General features: G+C 38.9%; 1 protein-coding gene across 3 annotated transcripts; it reads right to left on the reverse strand.

Moving 5' to 3' along the window:
- Window positions 1-1,229: 1,229 nt before the first annotated feature.
- On the reverse strand, window positions 1,230-26,039 carry HNRNPR (heterogeneous nuclear ribonucleoprotein R). 3 transcript variants are annotated; one of them, XM_027713601.2, is made up of 11 exons: window positions 25,938-26,035; window positions 19,662-19,827; window positions 17,246-17,364; window positions 16,726-16,833; window positions 15,942-16,055; window positions 11,824-12,000; window positions 9,575-9,710; window positions 8,337-8,542; window positions 7,513-7,662; window positions 5,308-5,429; window positions 1,230-5,120 (listed from the first exon to the last, which is right to left on the reverse strand). In XM_027713601.2, exons 1-11 carry the CDS (start codon window positions 26,010-26,012, stop codon window positions 4,508-4,510), a joined length of 1,986 nt encoding a protein of 661 aa, XP_027569402.1. In that variant the 5' UTR covers window positions 26,013-26,035; the 3' UTR covers window positions 1,230-4,507. The 3 variants fall into 3 exon arrangements, with proteins under 3 accessions (XP_027569402.1, XP_027569400.1, XP_027569403.1); XM_027713599.2 differs by having other exon boundaries at window positions 19,662-19,830; window positions 25,938-26,028; XM_027713602.2 differs by lacking the exon at window positions 19,662-19,827 and having other exon boundaries at window positions 25,938-26,039.
- Between the last annotated feature and the right edge of the window lie 68 nt (window positions 26,040-26,107).

Here is a 26,107-nt window from a genome sequence, read left to right on the forward strand (position 1 = left end):
TTGTTTTATGCTTCCAGCATCCCTAAAATACCATCCAGCTTTCTTCTGAAGTGCAAGTCATCTTTATTTTCAAATTAATTTCAATTGGAAGAACCTATGCCATGCCTCTCTTGAACATGGACAAATTTAAACTTAGCCTTTACCTTAAACACTTGGAATCTCTCCATGGTAATGGCAGATTTTGAAATCTATTCCAGTGCTCAAGTCTGTGGAGCTCATCTCCTCCCCCCTCCCACCCCAGCCCTTGCATCTTACTGAAGGAAATGAGAAAGAAAGTTGTCTTACCGATAACTCCAAGGTTAATGTCCCCTGCGAACCCCACCTAGCAAGTCGACATCATGACATGTCAGGTCAGCCTCAATCACGCTTCCCTGATAGTCAGGTAAAAGGAAGGAGTTAAAATACAAAATTGACACTTGCAGATTTCTGGACATCAGAAAACGTGATGCAATATATTCTGAACTGTCTTTCAGAGCTTCTGGTAACCTCTAAGTTGTTAAAACATGTCTTCGGAGATATTCTCCTGTTCTAAAATTTCAGAAGTTCGTGATCAATAACCAAGTATCACAGATCCACCTTGACTATTTTGTTTCAGTGAGACCAAAAGCGTAAGGTTTCCCTTTAACACAAACAATTCCCCCCCCCATTTTATCAGTTAATATACACTCAACATAACCCCTCTGGGTTTCAAAAGACAATTTAAGCAAACAGACTACAACAGCTTCATTCAAATTCTAAGTTAACAGAAGCTCTAATTTCTTTTTGTTGTTTTTTTTAGAAAAACTCAGAACACAACTGGGTATATCTATAAGGCTCTGAGCTACTACTCACGTTGTTCACGTGAATGTCACAATTCCACTGAACAACCTCCATTGTACAAGCAATCTTTAATCACACACACTCCACCTCAAGTCATGTATGATCAAAGATTGCTGATGACAGATTTGTAGGACAGGTCCTTACTGTTCTATGGATGGGCCACCAGTATTCTGGATAACAAGACTTGCTGAAAATTATGTACATCTACAGGAGAGTCTACATGTCTGAGAGGTTTAAGACTTTTTGCTCACTACCTCAAACTTACTTCCCTGCTAGCCTTATAATAAGAATGCCCTCTGTATTTTTTTTCTGTGTAGTTCAAAATACAGAAATGGGCTTCATGTCCAAATATAGAGGGGGCAAAAAGTGGTCAGGTTTTTATACAGAGTCACCAAAATCATGCGGTGATCTTCTACTTTGAGTTTATTTTGGAAAGGTTTAAGCAATGCAGTTGTCATTCTTTAATAATCACACTACAGAAGCTGAGACCTGAAAATAAACAATTGCTAAAAAAAAATTAAACCTTTAATTAGTAAAATCATAAGTTGAATTTAGTAAACTGATTTTGTTAATAAAGTGAAATTAAGTCTATAATAACACAATAGCTATAAAAATACTTTGCTCAAGTTTTGGAACTGCTAGGAATCTGATAACCTACTTCTTAAGTCAAACACCTTATCAATACAGACATTTAAACAACTGCTATAAATGAGTGATCAAATGATTATTAAAATCCCATTTCATGGCTCCTCCTCCAATGCCAGCAGGACACTCATAAAAGCCGAATATTGGTGTGCAGGTTGAAATCCATTTTCAACATATTATAAAGGAGTTTTGTTAATATATACTGAAGAAACAATCACAACAGATGCACAAGAGTAAATTTAATTATTTTTTTTTTTTTTTTACTGTATATCAAAATTGTGCTGAGAAATTCTTCCCTGGAGTCAGGCATGGTAGTTTTCCACTGTGCTACAGTATCCTTGCTCCGTAATTTTTTTCAATAATTTCATTAAGTTCTTCAACTTCAGCACACACCACTACTTGGGTAAGCTGTAGCACACATTATCTTTAAGGATTCGTTAAAGTACTGCTGCAAATTTAAATGGTGAATTTGAGTAGCCATAAACCATGAAAATCAAAGAATTTGGTGAATCTTCTAAATATAAACTTTTAGTGACTTTAATTCTTATAATTTTCAACTATAAAATGTATAGCTTGCTACTCATATTTAACAAAACTATTAGTATAAATGGTGATCTGGGCCATTATACAAGAAGTAAATACAAGATGCAGCTTTACAGTTCTCAAGGAAGACAATTTTACATTTCTGTTTTTCAGCTGTTTTGTAAGCACTAAAACTGAAGTGTGTTGCTTCCTCCCCACTCCCCCCACACCATGTACTGGCATCTCACCTCTCCTGGACTAACATGTGCAGTACAGGAACACTACCCTTCTTCCAGGTTGGAGAGTGATTTAAACGTGATTCCAATTAAGCTCCCTTGTACTAGATTCCCTTTACAATGAATGCTGAAAAGCCAGTACTTATTGGGACTACAGGGTTCTACTCAGCACCACAACAGCTGTTTAACTACCAGAAAGTCATACTGATAGGGTAGCAAAACTCTGTGTTAAAACAAAATTATAAGCCAGATCCTTTATAACAAGCTAATGCCTGAAGTCCAGGCAATAGCACTCTGAGTTCACTGCTCAGGTACGGAACAGAGGGGACAGGATTTGGCCCTCAAAAAACAAACAAACGAAAAAAACCCAACAACATACTAGATACTGATTTTTTAAAAGTACTTTTGAGTTCTTTATGACCAATTCTATTAACTGGAAGAGCCTGACACGGGCAAACCCTTTTTTGAGAAGCAGATAGACATCTTTGATTCAGGTCAGAACTCAAACCCTGCAATCCCATTCCAGATCCACAGCGGTGTGGGGAGGCTCATCTTACTGAGTACACTCTGACCTAACACACTTGAGACACCAGACAGGAATAGAAGACAAAGGGAGGAGTATGACCACTGAAGTTTAACTTCCTCAATAGTCTGTGTTTGGAATGCTGTAAATCAAGTACGAGCAATGTATTGGATTTGGATATTTAGAGGTCCAGCAATAGTTTTCTTTAGAGAAAGTACAAATCCGTTTGTTTCTCTCTTTTCTTGAGAAGCAAATGTTCTTCATTGGGGTACAGAATGGCTCAGATGCAACACAAGAGTAATGTCATGACTTGCCAGTTAAAATTGACATCTGGGAGTGTCCAAGACAAGGGTCAAAGCAACACAATATAATGTAGCTAGCAATGCCCCCAAAATATACTTTTTTTTTTTAAACAGCCTTTATTAGAAGGCAGGAGAATGCTAAGGCAAATTGTTCATCATGGCAGAACATCAAATTAAAACGTCAAGACAGAAATAAGCAGAATCTGAAGAGTATTTTTGTGTTATCCATAGCAAGAAGCTAGTTTACTGTGCCATAGCACCCAAGTTGTAATTCTCATTCCTAGTCAAAGATTATTTTAAATTAGACTAAGATGCTTGAGATCAAAATCATTTCCCTGTGTGTTTGTACGCTGAATAATACAGTAAGGCTGGATCCTACCAGAACAGCCTCCACAGGGACTCCACAGGACATAATCAAAGGAACAAAATTAACACCATTGTAGGCTCTGCTTCCTTCTCCACGTTACATTAGAAGACTAGATTTAAATTAGATCTCTGTGAATGCTTAGATACAATTCAACACTTTCAAAAAGGAAAAAAAAAGTTTTAAAATTAGATGCTGGTAAATTATTGAACAGCAATTAAACAAAGAGTGCCTTTTGGGCTGTCTGCATTTTCTCCTAGTTTTCAGTCTGATGTCCACAGTGCTACATGTTGGAAAGCACAGGAAATTTTGTGTGAATTTGATCACTCACATAGGCAGTTATACTTTGAAAACAATGTTTTTCACAAGAATTACCAATGAAATAATGTTTTAGGACACAATTGAATTTGAAATAGGTAATGTTTTGAATAGATTTTTGAGTTTTATTGAAATCTTACATGAACAAGAAATTGGAAATACAATCACATCAAGGAACAAATTGCCACGGCTTTGACGTTTTAAGCCAAACAAATTTTGTAGGGCAGATTTTCAAAAAGGTGTGAAGTTATAACAATTTAAAAACACAGTTAACCTACTTCTAGGAATGCAAAACATACAATCATGTTATTTTCAATACAAGAAAACTTAATTTGTTGTAATTTCTTAAAACTACTAAGACAAAGCACTAGCTTTTACTTTTATGTACAGCATACTCCTATGTAGTCTATCCCAAATCCAAAAAAAAAAAAAAAAAAAAAAAAAAAGAAACTGTCCAAAACCAGAGGTTCTGCAAAATCATGATTGAACAGTGTGCCATTCCTGCTTTTAAACTGCTAAAATGAAGCCTAAAATGATAAAAGCACTGAAATCCCATATGGAGTTCAGGAATTCTGCAAGCCCAGTAATGTCCAAGTGCGTTTATGAAAAAAGAAAACTAAGAGACTCGAGTATATACACAATAGAGTGATTCTTCAGCCCAATACAAATGGCAGCCAATCGCTACTTAAGGATGAAACATTTAGCCAATTTTGTTTTGAAGGATGTAGAGCTATAGCCAATTCTATGTTTCCAATATTCTCAATCCCTCCTCACTTGTCTACTTCCACTGTTGCCCATAAGTATCCTGATAAAATTCCTGGTTGTCATTATTGTAACCATAGTTACCGGCATAGTCACCACCTTGCTGGAGCGGCTGCTGAGCGATGGGTTGGGAGCCCCAGTTCTGCTGGTTGTTGGTCTGACGGCGCTTGGAATCGGGCTGGTTGTACCCGTCTGCCTTTCTCTTGCCTCCTACGTTGCCCCCACGGTTGCCCCTGGCTCCACGAGCACCGCGTCCTCTCTGCTGCTGTGCGGGACCCCCTCTCCCCCCCCTGGCTCCTCTCGGCGGTCCCATGGGTGCCCCCCTCTGTGAGTAGCCAGCTCTACCTCTTGGTGGTGGTGCTCCCCGCCCCCTAGGTGGTGGAGGGGCACCTCTCCCACCCCTTCCTCCTCCTCCTCTTCCTCTTATAGCATAGCCATCATCATAGCCGTAATAGGGATCTTCATAGCCACCACGGTAGTCATGATAGTCATAACCATAGTAATCATCGTAATAATCTTCATAGCCATAGTAATCTGGGGGATAGCCATATCCACCTCTCCCTCCACGGCCTCTGCCTCTAATAGGAGGTGGCATGCGAGGCGGAGGGTAGTAATAATAGTCTTCGTACCTAGTAAGAAAAAGAAACACATAGTTATTTATCCCCGAAAGCCTCCCAAAATAAAGTATACATTTGCCCTTTTTGATTAATAAGACACAACACAGAGAAAAGTTAAGTCAAATCACTCTAAACCAGCCCATGTTTTATAGCAGAACTTCACTCTGCAGTGTTACCACAGTGCCAGGGTGACACTCACGCAGTGCTCCGGGAGGCCTGTCTGGCAGCCTGACGTTCTTTCCTTTTCTTATCCGGTGGCTTTGCTAACACTATTTCAATTTCTTCCCCTTCTATTTCTTTCCCATTCATTTCATTCATAGCCTGTACAAAAACAGAAGAGAAATAACTAAAAATTTGTTTCCATTCAAAATGAAACTAAAACTTACTGAAACCAGAGGGCTGGGCTTCTCCAAGTTGAGCTGTTGCCATGTGCTTTGCTTCTGTGCTGCACAAACAGAATGCTACACATCACTCTTACGTCTCAATTACAGTAAAGCAGCATTTTTTAAAAAATGCTCTCTCTTCATATCATAAGGTAAAAAAATGGGATTAAAACATATTAAACATAATTTTAAAAAGGTCAGACATAACACCATTACATATGTTCCTATATCCCCTAAAAACCTCAAAATACACAGGTTCTCACTATTCACACTGAGGCATTCACTGTACTTGAAAGCCTGTTAGAGTACATGCATGCAAGAGAAAGGATTGTTGCATTTGGGATTCCCAGCTAGCTGAATGTGAGTGAAGTGCCTCTGAGAAAAAAATCAGGTATTTCTGAGAGGACACACACTTGAGGCGGGGAAAAAAAAAATAAAAAATTACTGAAACTTGGTGATCTCATCAAGCAAGCCACAAATCCTCCAGGATATTAATGTGCAATTTTTAACTATCAAATGCACCCGCAAAGAGAACTTAATACATAGAGACAAAGTACAATTAGGACTACACCCTCCAATTCTTCACCTGGAGTTATCTGTTTTGTATTGAATGTTTCTGGGTATTCATATTTGCATTAATGAAGACTTTATAGGTCTTTACAGCTACGTGCCTCAAAAACATTAGAAATTATGGCAATTTATTTCCAAGAAGGTGAAAATCAGTAGACAGTGGAACCAATGAGCCAATTCCATGCATTCCACACATGAATATCTTAACATCTCATTAAAAAACAAATCACACCTGTACACACAAAAATATCTCATAAAATTCATAAACCAATTTAGTGGCCATGACGCAGTCACACAGGGCAGGTGTGGTAGTTTCAGCTTGTCTCAGAGCAGATGAGCATTAGCGATGTATTTGATCTGTCTTTTCTCATCTGCTACAAGTTTCTGGTTGCTGAAATCTAATGGAGTATTTAGCAGGAAGGTGTAGTGGGAAGGGGTTGGAGAGTGTTTATAGACACACTACAAAAAACCATGCCCAGAGGTGTTGCTGACTTACCCCTTCTGTCAACAATTTCATGTCCTCACTTGGACATGGTCTAAACCTATTCAAGCCAACCTCAACCTCGTTAAATACAAGTGACATTCATCCTAAAGCCAAACTCTAAAACCTAATCTCATGGGTAGGAAAACTGTAAGCAATTAAATGGTTATAAAATTATTAACAAGGTCAAGTACAGAGCCTTTGAACTGTCCATGTAGCCACATACATCACATACAATATACCTGCTTCACAACTCCCAGGTGCAAAACACACTTCCTCCCCTCCTTCTTCCCCCCATAAACCATAACCATGGATTTAAAAACCAGATGGAGTAATTTCTATTGAATTCAGTACACTGAAGTACAAACACCAGATACAAATAACCTTCTCAACAGCTTGTGAACACAAAGGAAGAGAACCTTGAAGCTTACAGTAATGACCTTCAGTATTTAATGAGTCATTAAGAAACTGTCTCAGGCACATGTAGAGTTAAAAAGAGGTAATGCATTATGGGAGTTGCCAGCACCATTCTCCTCCACTTCGTAAGGCATTTTTTCATTACCTTGCAATTTTTATTTGATACTTGTGTCACTTCAAAGCTACACACAGCCTTTAAATAGAGGTCTTCGAGAGACAACTGATACCTTCTGCCAGTGTTTCCTCAGAAAAATTGTCTAGGTTGATCTTTTTATTTTCCTCTTCTCTAGACTCTCCTGCATTGCTCTACACCTCTTTTCCAGTCTACTTGTTAACTTGCTACAGTTTTGTCCTTTCAAGTTTCACATCCTCCTAGCTACTGAAATCACAGGAACAAAATTATTAGCATTAAAATTCTCACAATGGGAACTTTATTAACTGGGCTCTACAGTTTGTCTTATTGAGGTAATTACTGTAAAGAAATTTCTTAAAAAACACTTGTACAAAAGAAACTGCTCACATCAACTCAGCTAGGAAAGAATTATCAACCCACCTTCACTGCTGCACCTCGGTCCTCAAAATGAACAAAAGCATAATCCTTCAACTTCTTTACTCTTTCCAGCTTTCCAAATTCAGAAAAAGACTTCTCAAGAATTTCTTCTGTCACAGTAGTGGCCAAGTTTCTTACAAATAAAACTTTTACCTGGTGAAAAAATGAGAACAAAAGCTGTAATCTTTACAAGTCAAACCTCAAAGGAAACTACCAACTAGCAAGATATTATTCCCTTCCTTGTTGCATTAAGAAATTTGAGTATTAACTCTGTAACTCTTTTTTAAAAAGTGCCTTGTAGTTACCTGTATGAAGTTTCTACAACTTTTCTCCTTCCACTATTCCTTCCATGACCAGAAGAATATCCCACTTTGATTTTCTGCTTCTGGGATGCTACAACTCCCAGTAAAATTTTAGTAATAGACCTTAAGGACAGTAAAGAGTTACTCCAAAACGCCAGGATAAGAAGCACGTAATTTCCCACACTGAACTTCACTTTCTTGTCATTCTGAAAAACAGTTTTATGCAATACCCACCTGGCATTCGTTAAAGCCAGAGCAGATAATGCACAGCCTGATGTGTCAATCCAGCAGGATAACCCTGTACACTACTAGTTTAGACGTTAACAGCATGTTCCAAATGTCTTCCCATGGCAACTCAGCCACAGTGCTCAGGTTGTGCCATTTGCTCAGCTTACTGTGAAAATGCCCTCATTACTTTTTGTGTCTCAAATCTCACATTGTTCATCTGGAACAAATCTTCATCACTGTGGCATAAAGAAATAATCCTCCCAAAACACCAGAGCATCCAGTGGAGTCTTTACTGACCTTTGCCATGACTTCTGGATCAGGTTCCTCTACTGGATCAGCCCATTCCACTGTCACAACATTTCCCCAGACTTTTACTTTCCCACTCATCAGGCGTCGGCGAGCTTGTGCTGCTGACTTGTGATCCTCATATTCCAAGAAGCAGAATCCTCGATTCTTCTTTTTATCATCAGGTTGATGATACAAGATTACATCCACCAAACCCTCTGAAAAACAGGTCTTTAGTATTGAGTTTTGAAAGGAAAGAGAAAAGTCTAGTCTACCCGAAAATGCCTTCTTTTGTGTTTTGTAATTAATTTGATTTTAACACCTGAAAACACAAGAAAAGCAAAATGAATAAGAAATCCATCCAATTTACCCAGAAACAGGTCACCTAGCAGGTGAAGTTCTCCAGAACAAACCTCACAATTAGGCCCTGCAAAACATCAACCTAAGCAGTTCACACAGTGTAAGTTTTCTGTATTTTGTTTTACCACTTTTACATCTTTGAAAAGCAGCCAGCACTAACACATGGCCTCTCCCCTGCCTCCTGGGGGACCTGGAAGGAATTTCTTCCACATCTCTCCAAAAAGAGGAGAAAGAAGTAAATGAATATTCACCTTCTGTTTTCACCACTTCCCTGAAGTACTAATAAATTGCAATCCTAAAAAAGAAGCAGGAGGTTAAAACTCTCCTATTGGAGCAAGAACAAATGACTCAATCTCTTATCTAAAGCAGAAGCACCCTTCCAGTGATGAGCTGATTTCTTCCTACTTGCTGCACATACTGGGGAACAATGCTGAAAAACTGGGACAAAGTTAGGCTGCCATAGTCCCTCTAAACCGATTCAGTATTCCCTCCTCCCCATCACTGCTCAGCAACGCATTTCTTTCAGGTTCCCCAAAAAACTTCTCAGTGTTGACAGCAGAACCTCCTGTAGATCCAGTAACAGGAAGCTGCTGAAGAACAGGTAACAGATTCAAGACCTTCATTTTTTCTGAGTTCATTTGTGCCATTTCCATCTCAAATTGTAAACTTACAGCATCATTCACTTAACCATCAGTTAAAGAAACACAATTCCCTTTACGCTCCACCAAAAGATATATTTCATACACAACATTTCTAACAAAACCAAACTTGGAATCCAATTTGGAAGGAGTTTAAATGATACCTGAACACATCTGTCAAAGAACTAGATCGACAAAATGGAGAGACTGAATGGTATTCTGAGAACACATGGAAAACTCATTAAGTCTTACCTGTGACTTTACCAAACTCTTCCAATATGTTTTCCTTAGTCTTGTTCTTTGGAATTGACCCAACAAATAACCTGTTGTTTGCCACAGAGATGCATACCCCAAGGTGCTTTCCAGGACGGATTTCATAGTTGTCACACTGAAAAAAGAAAAAGCCATTAATTTGCTTTATCCACAATACTAGGCATGAAAATATCCCCAAATCATAAAATCAGGTATTTTCTTCATCATCTGCTACTTTTATACACAGCATGTTGAATCGGCATTGCAGGAAAATTACTAGAAGAGCTGTTTTTGTGTCAGCATTCGCTTGGAAGAACAGTGCCAAGTTTAGGATTTTCAAAACTTCAGAAGTTCTGCTGAATGGAAAGCTACAAAAAACAACTGATGTACAAAGAAAACACATAACATATACAAATTGCATGGGGTAAATTCATTCACCTACTGTTTATCTCAGACTTGAAAGATCTTTCTAGACAACTGGTGACTACTTCCTGTGCTGGGAGTCACTGTCACTGCTGCTGTTACCAATAAGCAAATACACGGCATTACAGATACTGTGAGTTCTTCCTCTTTCCTTGGATAGCTTTGAACACTGTGAGCATGTTTGCAGAGATAATCAAAAGTCTAAATCAGCATGTAACCTTGTTTCCCTCCCTAACCCCAACAGTAGACATTTTTTTGACCTTGTACATGTTGGGATTAAAAAACTTCACCATCAAGTTTTAAAACTTCCCATTAAAAAAAACTTAGCCCACTGCTTTTCAAGCTTGTAATCCACAGCTGGATTACCCTGAATACCAAGACTCCCAATAGGTCTTTCAAGGTACAAGAGTTCAATCTTTTTCTTTTTTTTAAATTCAAGATAGACATCATCTTTGTTTTAGGTAGAATTTTCAAACAGAGCAGAAGAGGATGGATGTCTGATCATCAGGTCGCTTCTGAAAATCTCATCCAATTCTATAAAAGCAGGTTTTCAGCCATTCTAGTCCTAGCTGAGACGAAGCCCTATAGCTGATACAAATACCTTCAGGAACCTTCTTCATATTCCAGAGGAACTAAAACAAATGTTACACTGGCACATCGCTTGCTACAACTCCCATCACTTTAGTGTCTCCCCTTTCATCTCCCTCCATCAGTGAATATTTAAAGCAACCACTGTGAGCACCTTCAACTTGGTCAAAAGAAGAAAAAAGTTTCAAGACAATTTTTCCTTCATAAACGACAGTAACTCATATCCACTCATTCCAAACACTGAAACCCAGAAGCAATTACTTGCAGAAACATATTTTGTGCATCTCCTTCAGGAAACATCCAAGTAGGTTCCAGAAAGAAAAAAACCAGCCTAAGCAGGGACAAGCAATCCCTAGTCCGTAACATAACAACTGCAACTATTTCTAAATACATTCAAATATCTGAAGGAACAAATACTGCCACATTTAAAGCAATGACTCCTGAAGTCCTTACAGCACAACAGAATTGCTTTAAGTTTTTCCAGGTTTCAGGTTTCCCTGCTCCCACCAGCTAATACCTTAGCTTAACTAAGGTATTTAGATTTTACCTCTCTTCTTCATGCAGGATCAGCTGAATTCTGCTAAGGCAAACGAGATTAAGCATTTCACTTGTTTTGGTTCAAAGTACACACAATATTCCACAGCCATATCCAAAACCTTGGGAGATGTACATTGATCTGCCTAGTTCTACTTCCTTCTCCCTGACAGAGGCAAGGCCCCAGTCAGACTGCTGTCTCTCCCTTTAACTCCCTCGGGATTGCTCCGTGTCCTTTCCCAAGCCGCACAGCTGCAGGCCAGCCAGACTTCCAAACAGTGAGCAGACTGCACGACTGCCACAGGAGAGAACAAAAGGCCACTGGGAACCACCAAAGGAACAAAGTCAGAGACCTCCTTTATGGCAGCAACAGTTAAACAAGGCAGGTCCAATTAGCTCGTTACAGTAAAGGGTGATGAATCTTAAACACAGTGAATCTTAAAGAATATATTTTCCAGCTGGAATCAAGTACGCTCTTGCCATAATCACCCAAGTGTTCTGGCAGGCTGCAGCAGGCTACAGCAGATAACAGTCCTAAATATCTGTATATACTAAATAAAATCAGGAGGCAATTTTTAAGAGAGTAAAATTGAGTTTGTCAATGGATGCTTTAAGGAAACACTTCAAAGACTTCGTTACCTAAGAGGTTACCAATATGCTTGCTGTTTACTTTGTCTTGTCCTGTTTGAAAGTAAGTTACTCACCAGTTTGACTGCTTCCTGTGCTGCATCTTTACTACAAAAAGTAATGAAAGCATAACCTCTGTTTTGACCAGAAAGAGGATCCATCATGAGGCGCAGATCCCAAATTGGACCAGCTTTCTCAAAGAGTGGTACCAATTCATCTTCATAAAGGTCTCGGGGAATCTTACCAACAAAAACCTAAAAAGGAAGAGAACACTTGAAATAAAGCGTTTTCAGAAATCCAAACTTATTTTTAATACTTGAAAGTTCCTGGGAAAGTAAAAACAGTGCAGCATAAACCAGCATAGCAGAAACACCGCAGTCGTCACAGTGGCCAATGTTATTGTATGTCCCAAGTCTTCTCACCCTCTCCTTGCTTGTACAAAGTTTTACATACAGAAAACACCATTTTGTTATTTATATTGAAGAGGTTATGAGTTTCCACTACTGAAGAGGTAAACGGTTCTTACTTGGTTTTAATTTTGGCAGTTGAAAACTAAGACCTTACAGACTATCTAGCTGAGCATCCTATGTTAAAGCAGGCCAAGCACTTCCTTGCTCTTGCAGTATTTTCAAATCACTCTAACTTAATCTTCCTTACAAAGTTAGAGACAGAAAAATAAATCTACAAAAATCCCTTTAATTGCCTAATGCACATTATCCACTTTGAATATATATTGTAATCTTGTTTCTTGTCTGTATTTATTTCAGCTTCCACCAATTGAATGTTTAATATTTGTTTGAGAAAATCTGGAGTTCTTGAGGTTTTTTTCCTTACAATAATGGGTTAAGTTTTGTTAAGGAGTTTAATCTCTTCAGCTGAGGTCTCTCTAGAAACAGCCCCCAGGATGTCTAATGACTGCCGATCTCCTCTGAATTCTCAAAACCTCTGACTTGCTAATACAAGGAAAATATTCCAAACACCCATTAAGATCAAATTTTATTTATTTTAACTTCGAATATTTTTTGTAGTTAAAAAAAAACCAACAAAAAACCCCAACAAAAACAAACAAACAAACAAAAACCAAAAACCAAAACAACAAAACAAAACAAAAATAAAAAAAATGGCATGAGTCAACCTTTTCCTACTCAGCGAGGCGTATCTGGCACTAAAGGCATAGCAGAATTTCAGAATTAAAGACACTCAGCATGCCCATCTAAGCACCAATGCAACAAGCCCATGAGGAGAACATGACTTTGATTTGAAAAACATGGAACACAAATTTTCCTCCAAAGGAAAGACAGAACCTTTAGATGTTTCTTTATGTTATACAGATATTCCCACAGGGTGAGGGAAAGTGAGCAAGCAGCTGTATGGTGCTTGGTTGCCAGTTGGGATTAAACTACAACAATGATAAACTACAATTAGCATAGAGCATGGAGACCTAAGCAGAGCTTGAGAAGTTATGGAAATCAGCTACTATCTTTCAGTTCAAGGACTCAATCTAAGTATTTCACACCACCACTAAGTTACTTTTTCTTCTGGGAATATGAATATTCCCTTTAGAAATCATCCTTACTGTGATGCTTCTAAGCATCTTCTTGACAATAACCACAAGAGCTTCAGCATCTCAAAGGATGCAAAACTAATCTATTAATTGAAAGACATTCAAGAGGTGGACTGTTTTCTTAAATCTAATCTGGTGGTTTATAGAAGAATCTCCAAAACACACACAACACTGTGATTGAGAGTATTCAAAGTGTTTAGCAAAAACTACAAAACCAACTGCTAGAGGAATAGGTAAGTGTTTAAGCAAAATGAAGCATGGCAAAAGCCCCTCAGGATAAGCCCTTTTTGTTTGCAGACGCAAATGACAAAGTCAGTGTAAGGAGAGAAGGAAATACCCAAGTAACTGTTTGCAGTCTCATTGATAAACACCCCAAACAGGTCTCCAAGTATCAACATCACTATAAGCAAAATGCTTTACAGTGAAGCATCAAGTCCTTCAGTAAAACGAACACTCAATATTACTATCAAATCCTATTGCCATTGTTTTCTTCTTCAAAAGCTTCTGCACAGCTGTAACTTTGTCTTTATTATAGACTCTTCCAAAACATTCCAAAAAGGTCCAGCTGCTCTTGAAGCTCACCCACTTGAAAAAAATATATGGGACTGCTTCACCCACCTAATCCTTTCAGCCAAGTGTTCACTGTGCCAGTCTGTTAACGTTCAACATGCCGAACACTCAGAAGATTATTTAGCAATAATCAATGCAGCTTTACTGCACAATGCTCAACTACATCTTGAGAGCTGAAGCTACAATTAACATGTAACGAAATTCAACTTTATATTTTAAAAAGACAAATTAGTTGGTGTACAAATATTAACAGTAGAAAGACCTGATGCACATTGTGGGGAGAAAAGTCTACCTAGTACGCTTCTTCAAATCAGTAATAGTATTTGGGTATACTCAAAAATCAAAAGTTTGCCATTACTGACATCAGTGACAGCTCTGGCATCAACATATCTGAGCTGGCACGAGCTACGAGAGCTTCAGTGTTATTTAAATAAGTTTCAGACCCCAAGAATGCACTGTCACAATCCAAAGTGATACACTTTTTTTTAATTTTTTATCTCTAACATTAGAAAAGAAGCATATACACTTCTATATAACCAGAAGTGCTGAAAACAAAAGAGAAGTGGTTCTCAAAAGGGAAAAAAAAGGAAAAAAACCCATGACCAAAAAACAAAACCCCACCCACCTCATTGTGGGGGGGAAAAAAGTACCCACAATCTCATCACTTGTGTGCAAACATGCTCTGCCTACCACGAGATCCCAGCATACTGTTTAAGTTGATTACTGTGCCTCAGAGCTCAACAGCAAGAGCTAAAGCCTAAATTTCATACAATTTCAGCAATTTAATAAATTTAATAAATTTATATTTAATAAGCTTCATAAATTTCAGCAGCTTTAGCAAGGTATTCAGCATCTCAGCCTGTCAAAACAAACCGCATGTCTAGGTCAGTAAGTAACCTTTAAATCCCACAAAATGGCAGCAATACATTCATTTAGTAGAGGTCTCATTTCTATAACTAGTTGGCTGGGGTTCACTACAGCTTCTAATGCTGATTCATGGCAGAAGCACTTCTGTTCTTCTAGGAGTTTCCACAAATTACTTGTTCTAGCTTCAGGAAACTTAGAAGTATTAAAACATACTCTTCATAGTATAAAAGTACAGCCAACTTTATGGTTTTCCTGCAACTTCCTAAAGAGCCAAACCATCACAGGACAAGATACTTCAGAGCAGTAGTTAAGGACTTTCAGTCACAAATAAAAGGGTTGGAAGGGACCTACAGCAATCAGTCAGTCCAATGCCTGACCACTTGAGGGTTGCCTAAAAGCTAAAGTGTGTTATTAAGGCCTGGGGCACTGCCCAGCTCTCAGCCTGTTCAGTGTCTGACCAACCTCCCGGTAAAGAGATGCTTCCTTGCGTCAGGGAGCCCTGGTGCAATTAAACGACACTTTACACAGCACATAAGCACTCTGGCGACACCGCTAAGTTCGTAAACAACCTCTAAGTCACCTTCTAAATGCAGAAATGAAGAAAAAGAAAAACAAACAACCAAAACACCCAATCTACATAGCCTCTTTTTAGTGTGGTAGTTTCAGTATCCATCCATGCAATCCTCAAGGATGTTTTCATATAGATTGAAACAAAAGCAAATCAACAAATCTATAATTATTAATCTCAGTTGTCCTCTTCAAAACTTTCATTTGAGTATCTTTATACAATACCCGAGTCTTCCATTTTTAGCACACTGCATAAAAGCAAGCTAGCATTGCTTAAATTCAATTTCTTGTAAATAAAGTCAGATACCTCTAAGTCACATTTACTGATATGGACCACAAGCATTAGGATGAACCATGAAGTCTAACAACTTAATGATCTATTTCACATTTTAAGAAATTTTGCACAGCCTTTCATAATATATTCCACCTGCTTCTCCCCACTTTAACCTGTTTTCCTGTCTTTTGCAGAATACTGAGGAGTAAGAAAGACTGATTTAGACACACACAGAAGAATGCTTTCCTCTGCAATATATTAAACTTGTAATACAGTTTATTTTCAATTATTTCCTATTTATAAGTTTGCGCAAACATACAAAACAACCATCAGATTAGTCTGTGTATACCAACCTCTGTTCCAATGCCAGGCTGAACACCAGAATATACAGTATCTGGAGGAGGGCCTCCATATTTCCTCTGTCCTGTAGTTACATCCAAAGTGTAACCAGTCCTCTCTAGCAAAGCCTGAAAAAAAAAAAAAAAAAGTCAGACTAGTTACAGAGGAGAGGGCTGTGGGTTAAAATATACAGAATAAAAAATGCATTCTAAGTTAAGCATTTATCTGCTCCTTGCCACACTTGATAACAAGGTATATATGGAGACAGAACCTACAAAAACACCTCTTATTTTGTGGGTTTAAAAAAAAATCATAAACGACAGCATTTGTTTTATACTACGAGGTCACTGGAAAGAATTTGTTTGTCTTTTCCCTTATTTTCCATTTTATATGTAGCAACCCAAGAACTCCAGAACACCAGGTAATTCTTGTCGCCCACTCTGTACTCAGGTCACAGCAAAACAGAAGACTTTCCTAATATACTAATACCTTGTTCTTGTTGAAATGGTCAACCAGTCTCAATGTACTGCATGTGTGTAAAAGCTTTCATATAAAAGGACAACTAAAACAATTCTTAAGTAGATATCGATATTTTGGCAATTGTGTGATCAGAAAGACCTGCACTTCCAACAAGCACTCTCTCTAGAATCTCTATCATACATACATTTCTTCAAAGTCAAGTGTCAATATACTTATCCAGGTGGTATTGATGCTTTCTGAGTACATCCAAAATTTCTCCAGTCTGTGTACAGATAATATTTATCAGGCAGTACAGAACTAGTATCTTCTAAGTGTTACCTTAATCTTTGCTTCATCTGGTCCCTTCGTTGATTCCTGTACTTTGCTGCCTTGTTTCTCTCTTTGCCTGTAGGTCTTCATAACTCCACATAAAAATGCACTTTTGTTCTGTAGATACAATTTACAAAACAATTCAATAGTGTGTATGACAAGCCCTGGGAATCCAGTGAGTCTTATACTCCATACCATGAGGTCACTATTTCAAGCCAATGCAATAAACCAAATGTCAAAAGAATTCTTTTGGAAAATCCAACAATTAATTGAATAAACTTGTCAGATTGAAAACGTCTTCATTTTAACCCATTTTCTCAATTGCACACTCATTTTTATTATCTGGGAGCTTTTGCTTTGCGCTCAAATACCTACACATTTAAGGCACTTTTTAAACACACTTGGGATTTGGGTTTGCAATATAAGAATACAGCAACATCAATGAATTTCTAAATTACAACTCTCCTGCCAGTAGTGCCAGAACACTATTTATACTTATGTGCTCACACTCCTGGAGCTCTCACCTTACCTGTACATGCGACAGGTCACTTTCTTTAAACTGCTGTAATACAGAGAGGGCTCCTTCTTCATTAAATTCCCTAAGAGCATCAATTGCTCTTTCATCAAGATCGACATAAGCTACCAACCCTAAAAGTTAAAGATAAAGAAGTTACAGATTTCTATTGAACTTCATACAAACTAAGATCTATGCAGTTTGCTCTTAAAGTCAAAAAGTTACATTCCATAGCAACAGAGTTATACATTTAATTACATATTCCTACAAAAGTACATGAAAGAACATGAGTACAACAATGAAAAAAAGTTAAATTAAAATGTATATACCTAAGCACTAGCTGATGTGCAAGATTATACCCCGTGTTAAACAGTTTTCTAACATTCAGGAATGCAATCTGCTGCATAAAGCAGTATTACATACCAGGCTCTGAAACAGTGAACTTTGGCTCACTTCTAATAATTTGAATTTTGTTTATTTATCTTTCATTTTAAATTCCACACGTCCTTCTCTCGAACTGAGCTGTTCTAGAATAAGCTGAACCGTCAACATTACAGGTATCCTACTGTATGGGAAAAGGGAGCTACCTAACTGATGATCAAATACTTAGGAAGCTGTACTCCACAAAATATTAGGAAGCAAAACGGTTTGTTCACTCTTTCCTCCAACGTCAAAAAAGCAGGAATCAGTGGACTCCATGTAGTGTTTGGGGGGTTTTTTAACTCATTTTGTTGCTCTATGCAGTTCCAAGAGCCAGAATTCAAAAAGGTATTATTTTGAGCCCTGCTATGTACCCAAAAAGGCTAATGTTAATTTTACAGGTACAGACTCCCCCAAGAAACATTGGACCAGTTCTGAAGCATGTTTTTCTTTTTAAGGATCTTTACAGGTTATTTTTTTTTCCTTTTGTAATGCACTTGCATAAGCTGTGGAGTGCGAGAAACAGATTTTAAGATTTTTACTTTTTAAATGATACATCCAAATTTAGGACAGATACCAAGAACTCCACACACTTTGCAACAGCTTGATCTCCCAAATACATAGATTATTTCACTGCCACTTGATTTCAAAAGTGCACAGTAGTGCCAAGCCCAAGGACTACATTTCAGAAGTGATCCTGCATATTGGAAGGCACCTGTATCTTCCATAGAAGTCCTAAACAGATTAAAAATCCCTAAATTCAATCCCAAATTTGGCTTGTGTGTCAAAAGTAGTTTGCTTCACTGACAAACCTCTGCACAATACAAACATCTTCCATGCCATTAACGAAGTGTGAATAAATATTTTCAGGTTACTCATGCAGTGGAATTATACTTGCTAGTCAGGTTCTGGGCTAAAAAGCTTTTAAATTCCTTAAGAACTCCTCACCACACAACCTAACTGCAACACGTGTTAGAGCCCCACAAGTTCCTTTGCCCAGGCATTTACACCTTCTCTCAGACCATCAAGTGCACCTCATTGTGACCCACAGTTGGAAAGTGCATCTCTAAAGCCAATAAAAGCTGGTAAAGGCTTGATGAAAGCTCACTGTGAATGACTTCCAAAAGACATCACCCACGTGAGCCAGAGTATCACACTGAGGATTGATAAGGTATTGGTTTTGAACTGTCTTCATTTAATCAGTGGAATTTTAACTCTTTTCAACAAAAACTGACATCTTGCCACCAAGGCATTCAAGATAAGCATATAGAGCAGTTCTACTGCTTCTTGTAAATCTGTTCACAGAACACACTCTAAAGAGGAAAAGAAAACCTCTGTTATAGGACAAAATAATAGGGTGGTTATAAAAACAAAATAGAAAAACCTCTGTATATAAAGAAACCTCTCTAGAAGTTGCAGAGACCATTTGCTACCAGCAAGGTATTACTCGACTTGCTAGATAGCTTAGTCCTCAACTTTGTTAAAAAGCAGTTAGTGTCAAGCTGAACATTTCAGTGTAATAACCAACATGGATTAAACTGTCCACTCAGAACTAGAGAGAACAAAAAATCCACAGGCAGACTCAATTCAAATGTAGTCCCAGGCAAGACAAGCTAGTTGCTTCCCTCACTAAGTCACCTATCGAGCCTTTGAGTGTTTTAGAACCACTGTGAGCAGTTGACAGTAGATAAGTAAAAGCAAAATGATGATTCAGATTGAAGAAAAAAAATGTACAGTTTAGTATGTGCAAACATACATCTTCATTTGAAAACATCTAAGAAACTAGTGCTCTGTGCCCTAAAGCAACTAAGATATCACATACAGCTCTAAAGATCTGTCAAGTAATTAGTCAATGTCAAACCCAATTTGCCTTTAGGGAAGTCAAAGTAGCAAAACATTCAGAGCTACACAGATCAAAAACAATGAATTTTTAAACCTTAATCTATAAAAATTTGAAAATGGTATGCCCTCACTTTCATAACCAATCAGAAACAAGAAATGCATATTATACCTGTCTGAAATATTTCATCAAGTCTCTCTGCCACCTTCTGTGGGAGGCCTGCCTCTATCAGTGTCTTGTAGTGTTCTGTGTGAGTTACACTGGAAGTATCCATTGGTTCTTCCTCTTCTTTTAACTGTACCGCATTACCATTCACCTGATTAGCCATTTTATTATGCTGCTGGAAAAAATTCAGGAGCTATATTACAATAAGCCAGAAATAACTAGTTTGTAGGACAATGCATGATTTATCTAAACTAATTTGTATACATGCTGCAAATCACCTGTATCAAAAGTTTTATTTAATACGTTTTGGATGCAGCTGATCTAAGTTTCAAAAGAAAGTACAACCCTTAGTATTGTGGAAAATGTACATGGAAGAACTTACATAACTTTTTAAAAATGTACTTCATGTACATAACAATGTCTAAACTTCATCTGCTGATTGTCATTAACTGGTTACCATAGCAGCTAGAATGTACGGGGACATGGTAATAACAACCTTCAGCAAAGACTCAGAAGAGCTACTGCTATTCCATTTCCCATTCCTCTACTTTTAAAACAATTGTTTAAAATGTAATGAACACATAACCCTGCAGGGTAGCTTAAGACATAAAAATGTCAATACTTGTTTGCTTATTTCCACTTTCTTGGCTTGTTGCCATGTCTTCCTTCAAACCCAACATGTTGCACAAGACTACCACACGCTTTCTCACGGTGCTGTCAGAACTTGAGGATAAAAACAGAAAAATTGCACTCTAATGCACATTGTCATTTGAAGCTGCAACATAACAGTTTCCATGCTTTCAGTTTCCCTCAAATTCAAGCTCTACAAATCAGTAAAGCTACTTTTTTAATAACATATACCTTATTGGTTTAAAAGGAAGCCATGACTGCAGCATCTTCAGTTCTTATATTAAAAAGACTCTCTTTCAGAATTAACAAACTGATTCCAAATATGTGCACTGAAGAATGCACAATTATCTTCTCAGACAATTCCAGTGGGCTTTGCCCAATTCATTAAAAACAGTTTCAATTTCTCAATTAGCCAGCCAGCTGATATTTAGTGCTCTCAAATAAAAAGGCTGACAAGAGGCAATTCAACTACCCAGCAGAGAACATCAGGATGATCAGCTGTTAGGTTCAGAAATGAAACAAGCCTCAGGCTTTAAATGATAGGGCAGAAGTCGATGAGCAGAAGCAAAATGATAACCAGGTAGACAATGCAGCATGGTTGGAGTGATGCAATTAACTACTGGAATACAGATATGAAGATGATTCAAGAACAGGTTTTTTAAAAAAAGCTAAAGCCTCAGGCTATTTACTATGCTACAAAACAAGTCTCAAAGCATAACCACACCTCTAGCAGTCCCTTGTATACCCAACCCTTCCAGACTACAGCTCATGAACGTGTTGCAAGACAGCCTATGAAGATTTGGAAGCTAGAGCTAGGAAAAAAAAAAAAAAACAACTAATAATTTTTCTTCAGACAGTAATGATTTTACTAATGCTGTCTTAACTCGAAGGTAAATTTTAGAGATGTAACGCAGCCTCACGTTGTTTCTGTCAGATGCCACTTCCTTTTAAGCCATTAGTGAGCAAAAGAAAAGAAGTTTTCCATCGCCACATAGCATATATATATGCTCACACACATGTTCTGTTACTTGACAAAGACAAATTGCTTTCTAACCAATTCAGTTTACTTAAAAGCATCTCTGACTGTAGCCTAATTACAGAAGAAAAAAAAATGCTACCCGAAGCCTACAATAATGCTTCGCTACCCTTACAGGTATTAACTATCGAAACACTAACGAACATCAAGTTTCTATAGGTTATGAACATCACAGAAAGCAAAACTCAGCTATGTGTCTGCTTGTTAGATAGTCTCAGCATAATCTCAAATTTGAAATAGTGCAAGGCAGAGGGGGTTTAGTTACATCAAAAATGTTTTGGGTACAGCATCATTCTTAACCCCCCTTCTCAAAAGCCCACAGGCTGAGACACACAAAGAAGATATACAGAGAGGGGTATTTTTGTGTTCACCTTTTTACTGCCTTATAAGATCAGTTATTTACACATATATTGTCTTCTCTGTACACAAAAAAAACCAAAAACAACCAACAAAAAGAACTGAGAGGCTATGGCAACACATAAATACAGAAAAGTTATTTGAAACAATTGCAAGGACCTTCTAAACTACAGTGGCTTATGGTGATGCTCATGGACAGTTTTTTGTGAACCCAGAGTAGCTTTCAAGTGTCACATACCCAAAAGATTAACACTTTTCTCAGTGTTGCCTATACCTGAACAAAGGGTTGACAAGCTATTCTGTGTCCAGGCAGAAACACCTCCTCTGGAGTTCTGACAGGTGAGATTCACAGCCTACCACCAGAAGGTATCTGCCTTCACCGCAAACATACACCAGTGTGGGGAGCAACATCTAACCCCTAAGAAACAGAATACTACACAGCACTACAGCTCAAAGGCTTTTTGATAATGTCAATTAAGACTCTGCATCTTAATTCACTAGCTGTATGGTTTATTTTTCCTTAAGAATTAGTGTCCTCCTAAAGAACTAAAATCAAATGTAATGCACAATCGGTTTGGGTGTTCAAATTTTAGCTATTTCCTGTCACACAAACTTAAATTAAAAGGTTTTCTTAAAGAAATTTACAGTGGAAAATTTTAAGGTCTTCAGGGTGTGAGAGCATCCAGAAGAAATATATTTCTTTTCACAGTTATAGCAACAGATTCCCTAAAGGCTTTGTAAGCTTGGCCTGGAATCTGAGATTAAACTGACTTTTCTTCCATGAATATCACCAACAAGCAAAATTACATCTCTTAAAACACTAATTCTGCACTTTGAGTTCAGCAGATATATGTGGGTGAAAGTCATAGCTGAAAAAGACTGTTTAGCTCCCTCTCTAGGTAACATCAGCTAGATTTAGCTGACAAGAAAAATATTTTTAATTTAATTTTATCAGCAAGTAAAACTCACAATGATTTCATTAACATTTTTGTTCTCCTCTAAAAAAAATATTAAAAGCTCCTTAAAAAAAAAGAGGAGCGACATCTATGTTTGGATGCACAGTGTGTCCACATGACCCAGCCTATGACAGACCACGCCACCAGAGCACCAGCATGTACTCGGAAGTTTTTCATCTGCATTAAGTCAGTCAAATATCCAGAAGAGAGGGAGACTGGTTGACTGGAAAAGATTTCAAGGGTGGATTAAAAGTAAAGAATTACATATATTAGTATGTGGGGGACATGTATTTGTTTTTAAAACATGCAGAAATGGATGAATTTAAAACAGTGTACACAAAACCATGCTTACCAAATGAGCAGAAGTAATACAAATTGGGGACAACTTTACACAGGCAAGGAGAATTCCCGCTGGTGCCTAAGGGGTTACCTAGCTTCACCACCTCCCAGCTGTGCACACGGGAAAGGGGCTTGTTTCAACCTTCACACTCTTTTTCAACAATGCTTTCCTGAAGACCATAAATACTTTATGATATAAAACATGTTTTAAGCCATTCACCCAGAATTCCTGCATCTCGAGAGAGTAATTTACAAAGTGACTAGTCCCCTTTTTAAGCCCTCATATGACAAGTAGGAAGTTAAAACTACAGGTATTTCCAGTGTTTCATAACTCACATGGCTCAAATAGGTTTTTTCCTGGAAAACAAAAAAAAATGAACACAGACCTGAGCCTGACAGCATATGGTATCTTGAAAAGAGAGACCTGATCTCGGCCTCAACCTGACAATCACTGGTTAAACAGCCATGATGTTACCATTCCCTGTATCTTATACCATGCCTCTAACAGAGGTTGCCACCTACAGACTACCTAAGTATAACTCCATCTAATTAATTATAAATTCAATCTAGTTAACTCAAAACATGCTTAGTAACAGCTTAAATAAGCGGGAAAGGCAATTTCTGGCAAAAGGACAATATCTCAAACTACCGTGACCAACTTCACAGTGATTATACACCAATACTGCTTTCAGCCTCCTGCTGAAAACTTTTAGTTTCACACAGGAACTGAACTTGTTTAGTTCAGGTGCACAGGAAACCAATTAATTCATACACATAAACTCTGCATCAAAGTCATTTTTCTTGCTTATGTTACTGCTCCTTCTATCCAATATACTATCTGTGTCAAGCAGTTAAGTTATACCACATTAAAAATAACAGTGAAGGAAGTTTGGGGGACACTTGTTAGTTTTTGTTGTTTAAATTGACCACAAGAAAACAAGCATCATCCCTATAGTTATGCCTCACACTTCCAGAATGTTCTTGTCAAAACAGGAAGATAAACATGAGTGGGGGGAAGATAAGACTTCACATTTAAAGACTGGAGACTTATTAAAACCTCACTCATTAACAAACATTTCTGTACACAAAGGCATGTACAAAAGGTCAGGCCTTTTATTTTGTACATGATAGCCATTTCTTTCATACTATAGCTTATTCAATCACAGTACATTCTAATAGTTTAATTATGCTTTAATAAACATTTCTTAGAATGAATTACAAGAAAACTTATTTAGTAAGTCATTGCAGGCTGAAGACCTTTATAACATTAGCCAGGTTTCCCCACTATCTGTATGCCAAAACACAGCTGGCACCCTCACCCCTCCAGTACGGAGCTCTCAGCCTTCCTCACTCCACAGCCCCATGCAATGAAAAAAATCTGAGAACCTCCAGCTTGATGCTAAGCAAGAGACCAGCACAGCCCTCACAGAAACTGAAATTCTGCTTCAATACCCACACAACTATCTCTGGGAGATGACTTTAGCACAGCAAGTTAGCAAGATGCCCATCAGTGCCATTAAAACACAACACTGATCACATCCTCCTCCTACAGAGCCTCCTATGTTTTGCTAACCTGAAACATAAAATCTGTACATGCTCATTTCTCATTGGAGTTGGCCATTCATAGCTCATCTGATTGTTTGGGTTGTACTGAACAACACTTATGGCACTCCAGTTCAAAGCAACACTTAACAAAAATGAGCTTTGTTCTGAAGAATTTATCTTCAAAGAATTTTGCAGATCTCTGCCTAAGAAAGCAGGGAGTACTGGGGCTTTTTGACAAAACTAGGAACTTAAGTGTTAGCAGGAGGCTCAAGTATTATTTCAACAGTGTTCACACCTAGACAGAAAAACTGAGAGGTAAGGATATGAAGTATTCATGGGAAATACAATTTCTAGGATGCAGAATTATCAAGCAGACACTGCTCGTTTGCAACCACCACAGTTTGCATAGGTTAAAAAATCCCTACACTGTGAGATGCAGAATTCTGGTTCTATTACCTTTACTTCTAGGAGTTAAAAAAAAAAAGAAAAAAACAAACCGGTGTTAAAGTGTGACCTCAAAGGAAAAAACAAACAAACAAACAAAAATCCAAACCACTAGCTTCATGAGCATTAACGTCCTTTGCAGCAGGAAATGCTGGTGGGATCCTTTAGTGCCCTATACATGGGAAAGCTACCCTAACACAGTGTTTCATAGAGTAGTCCAGCATAGCTTATGTACTTAAGTAGGTAAGCACGTTTAAATACTGACAGGTAAGAAGGCTGCTCAGACCTAGTAACTAAGTCTTATTTTAAAAATAATTTTAATAACGATGCTTTTAAAAGCAAAATTTTTCAAGGTTTAGTAAAGGCTTTCGGTAAAAGTTAATTTAAGAGAAACAACGTTCTAACAACAAAACTCCGGAGAATTTCTGCTTCAAGCGCTTGTCAAGTATTATTTGCTCGATGGAAGCGCGAAGCGCAGACCCGAGCGCTGCGGGTGGTGCCGCCTGTCCCTCCCTACAGCGGCTCTATCACATCACGCGCTGTCTGAGACCAGAGGACGCGCTGCGACAGCGACGCGCTCGCTGCTGGTAGCGTTGCTGGGTCCCGCGGGCCGGGCACAGCCCGGAAGGCCCGCGCAGAGCCCCGACCCGCAGCCCCGCACAGGCCCGTCCCGGCCACTCGTCACATTCACCCCTGACCCCCACGGCGGGGCGGGGCGGAGCGGGTCGCCCCCCCCGGCCCGCCCCCGGCCCCTCCCCGGCGCAGCTCCCCCTCCCGCGCCCGGCCCGCGGAGCGGCCCCTCCGCGGCCTCCGCCCCGCTCCGCTCCGCTCCGCCGCGCCAGCGCCCCGGGCCCACACCCGCCCGCGCTGGGCCTGTCCGCGGCCCGCGCCGCCCGCCCCGCCGCGGGGCCCGCGCGGGAGGGTCCAGCCCGGCCGCGGAGCGCCCCTGCCCCGCGGAACGGCTCCGGCACTCACCGGAGCGGGGCCGGCGCGGCGCAGCTCGGGCCCAAGCAGCGACGGCAAATGGCGCGCGCTCCTCCTTCTCCTCATGGACGGCGGCGCGACCCCGGCAGCACGCGGGGTTTCCCGGAACTGTTTCCAGGGACCGCCGTCTCGCCCACTAAGGAGCCCGCTTTCCGGACGGG

Source organism: Pipra filicauda, unplaced genomic scaffold (assembly GCF_003945595.2).
Source record: "Pipra filicauda isolate LSUMZ 115617 unplaced genomic scaffold, ASM394559v2 scaffold431_size579624_pilon, whole genome shotgun sequence".
NCBI lineage: Eukaryota > Metazoa > Chordata > Aves > Passeriformes > Pipridae > Pipra > Pipra filicauda.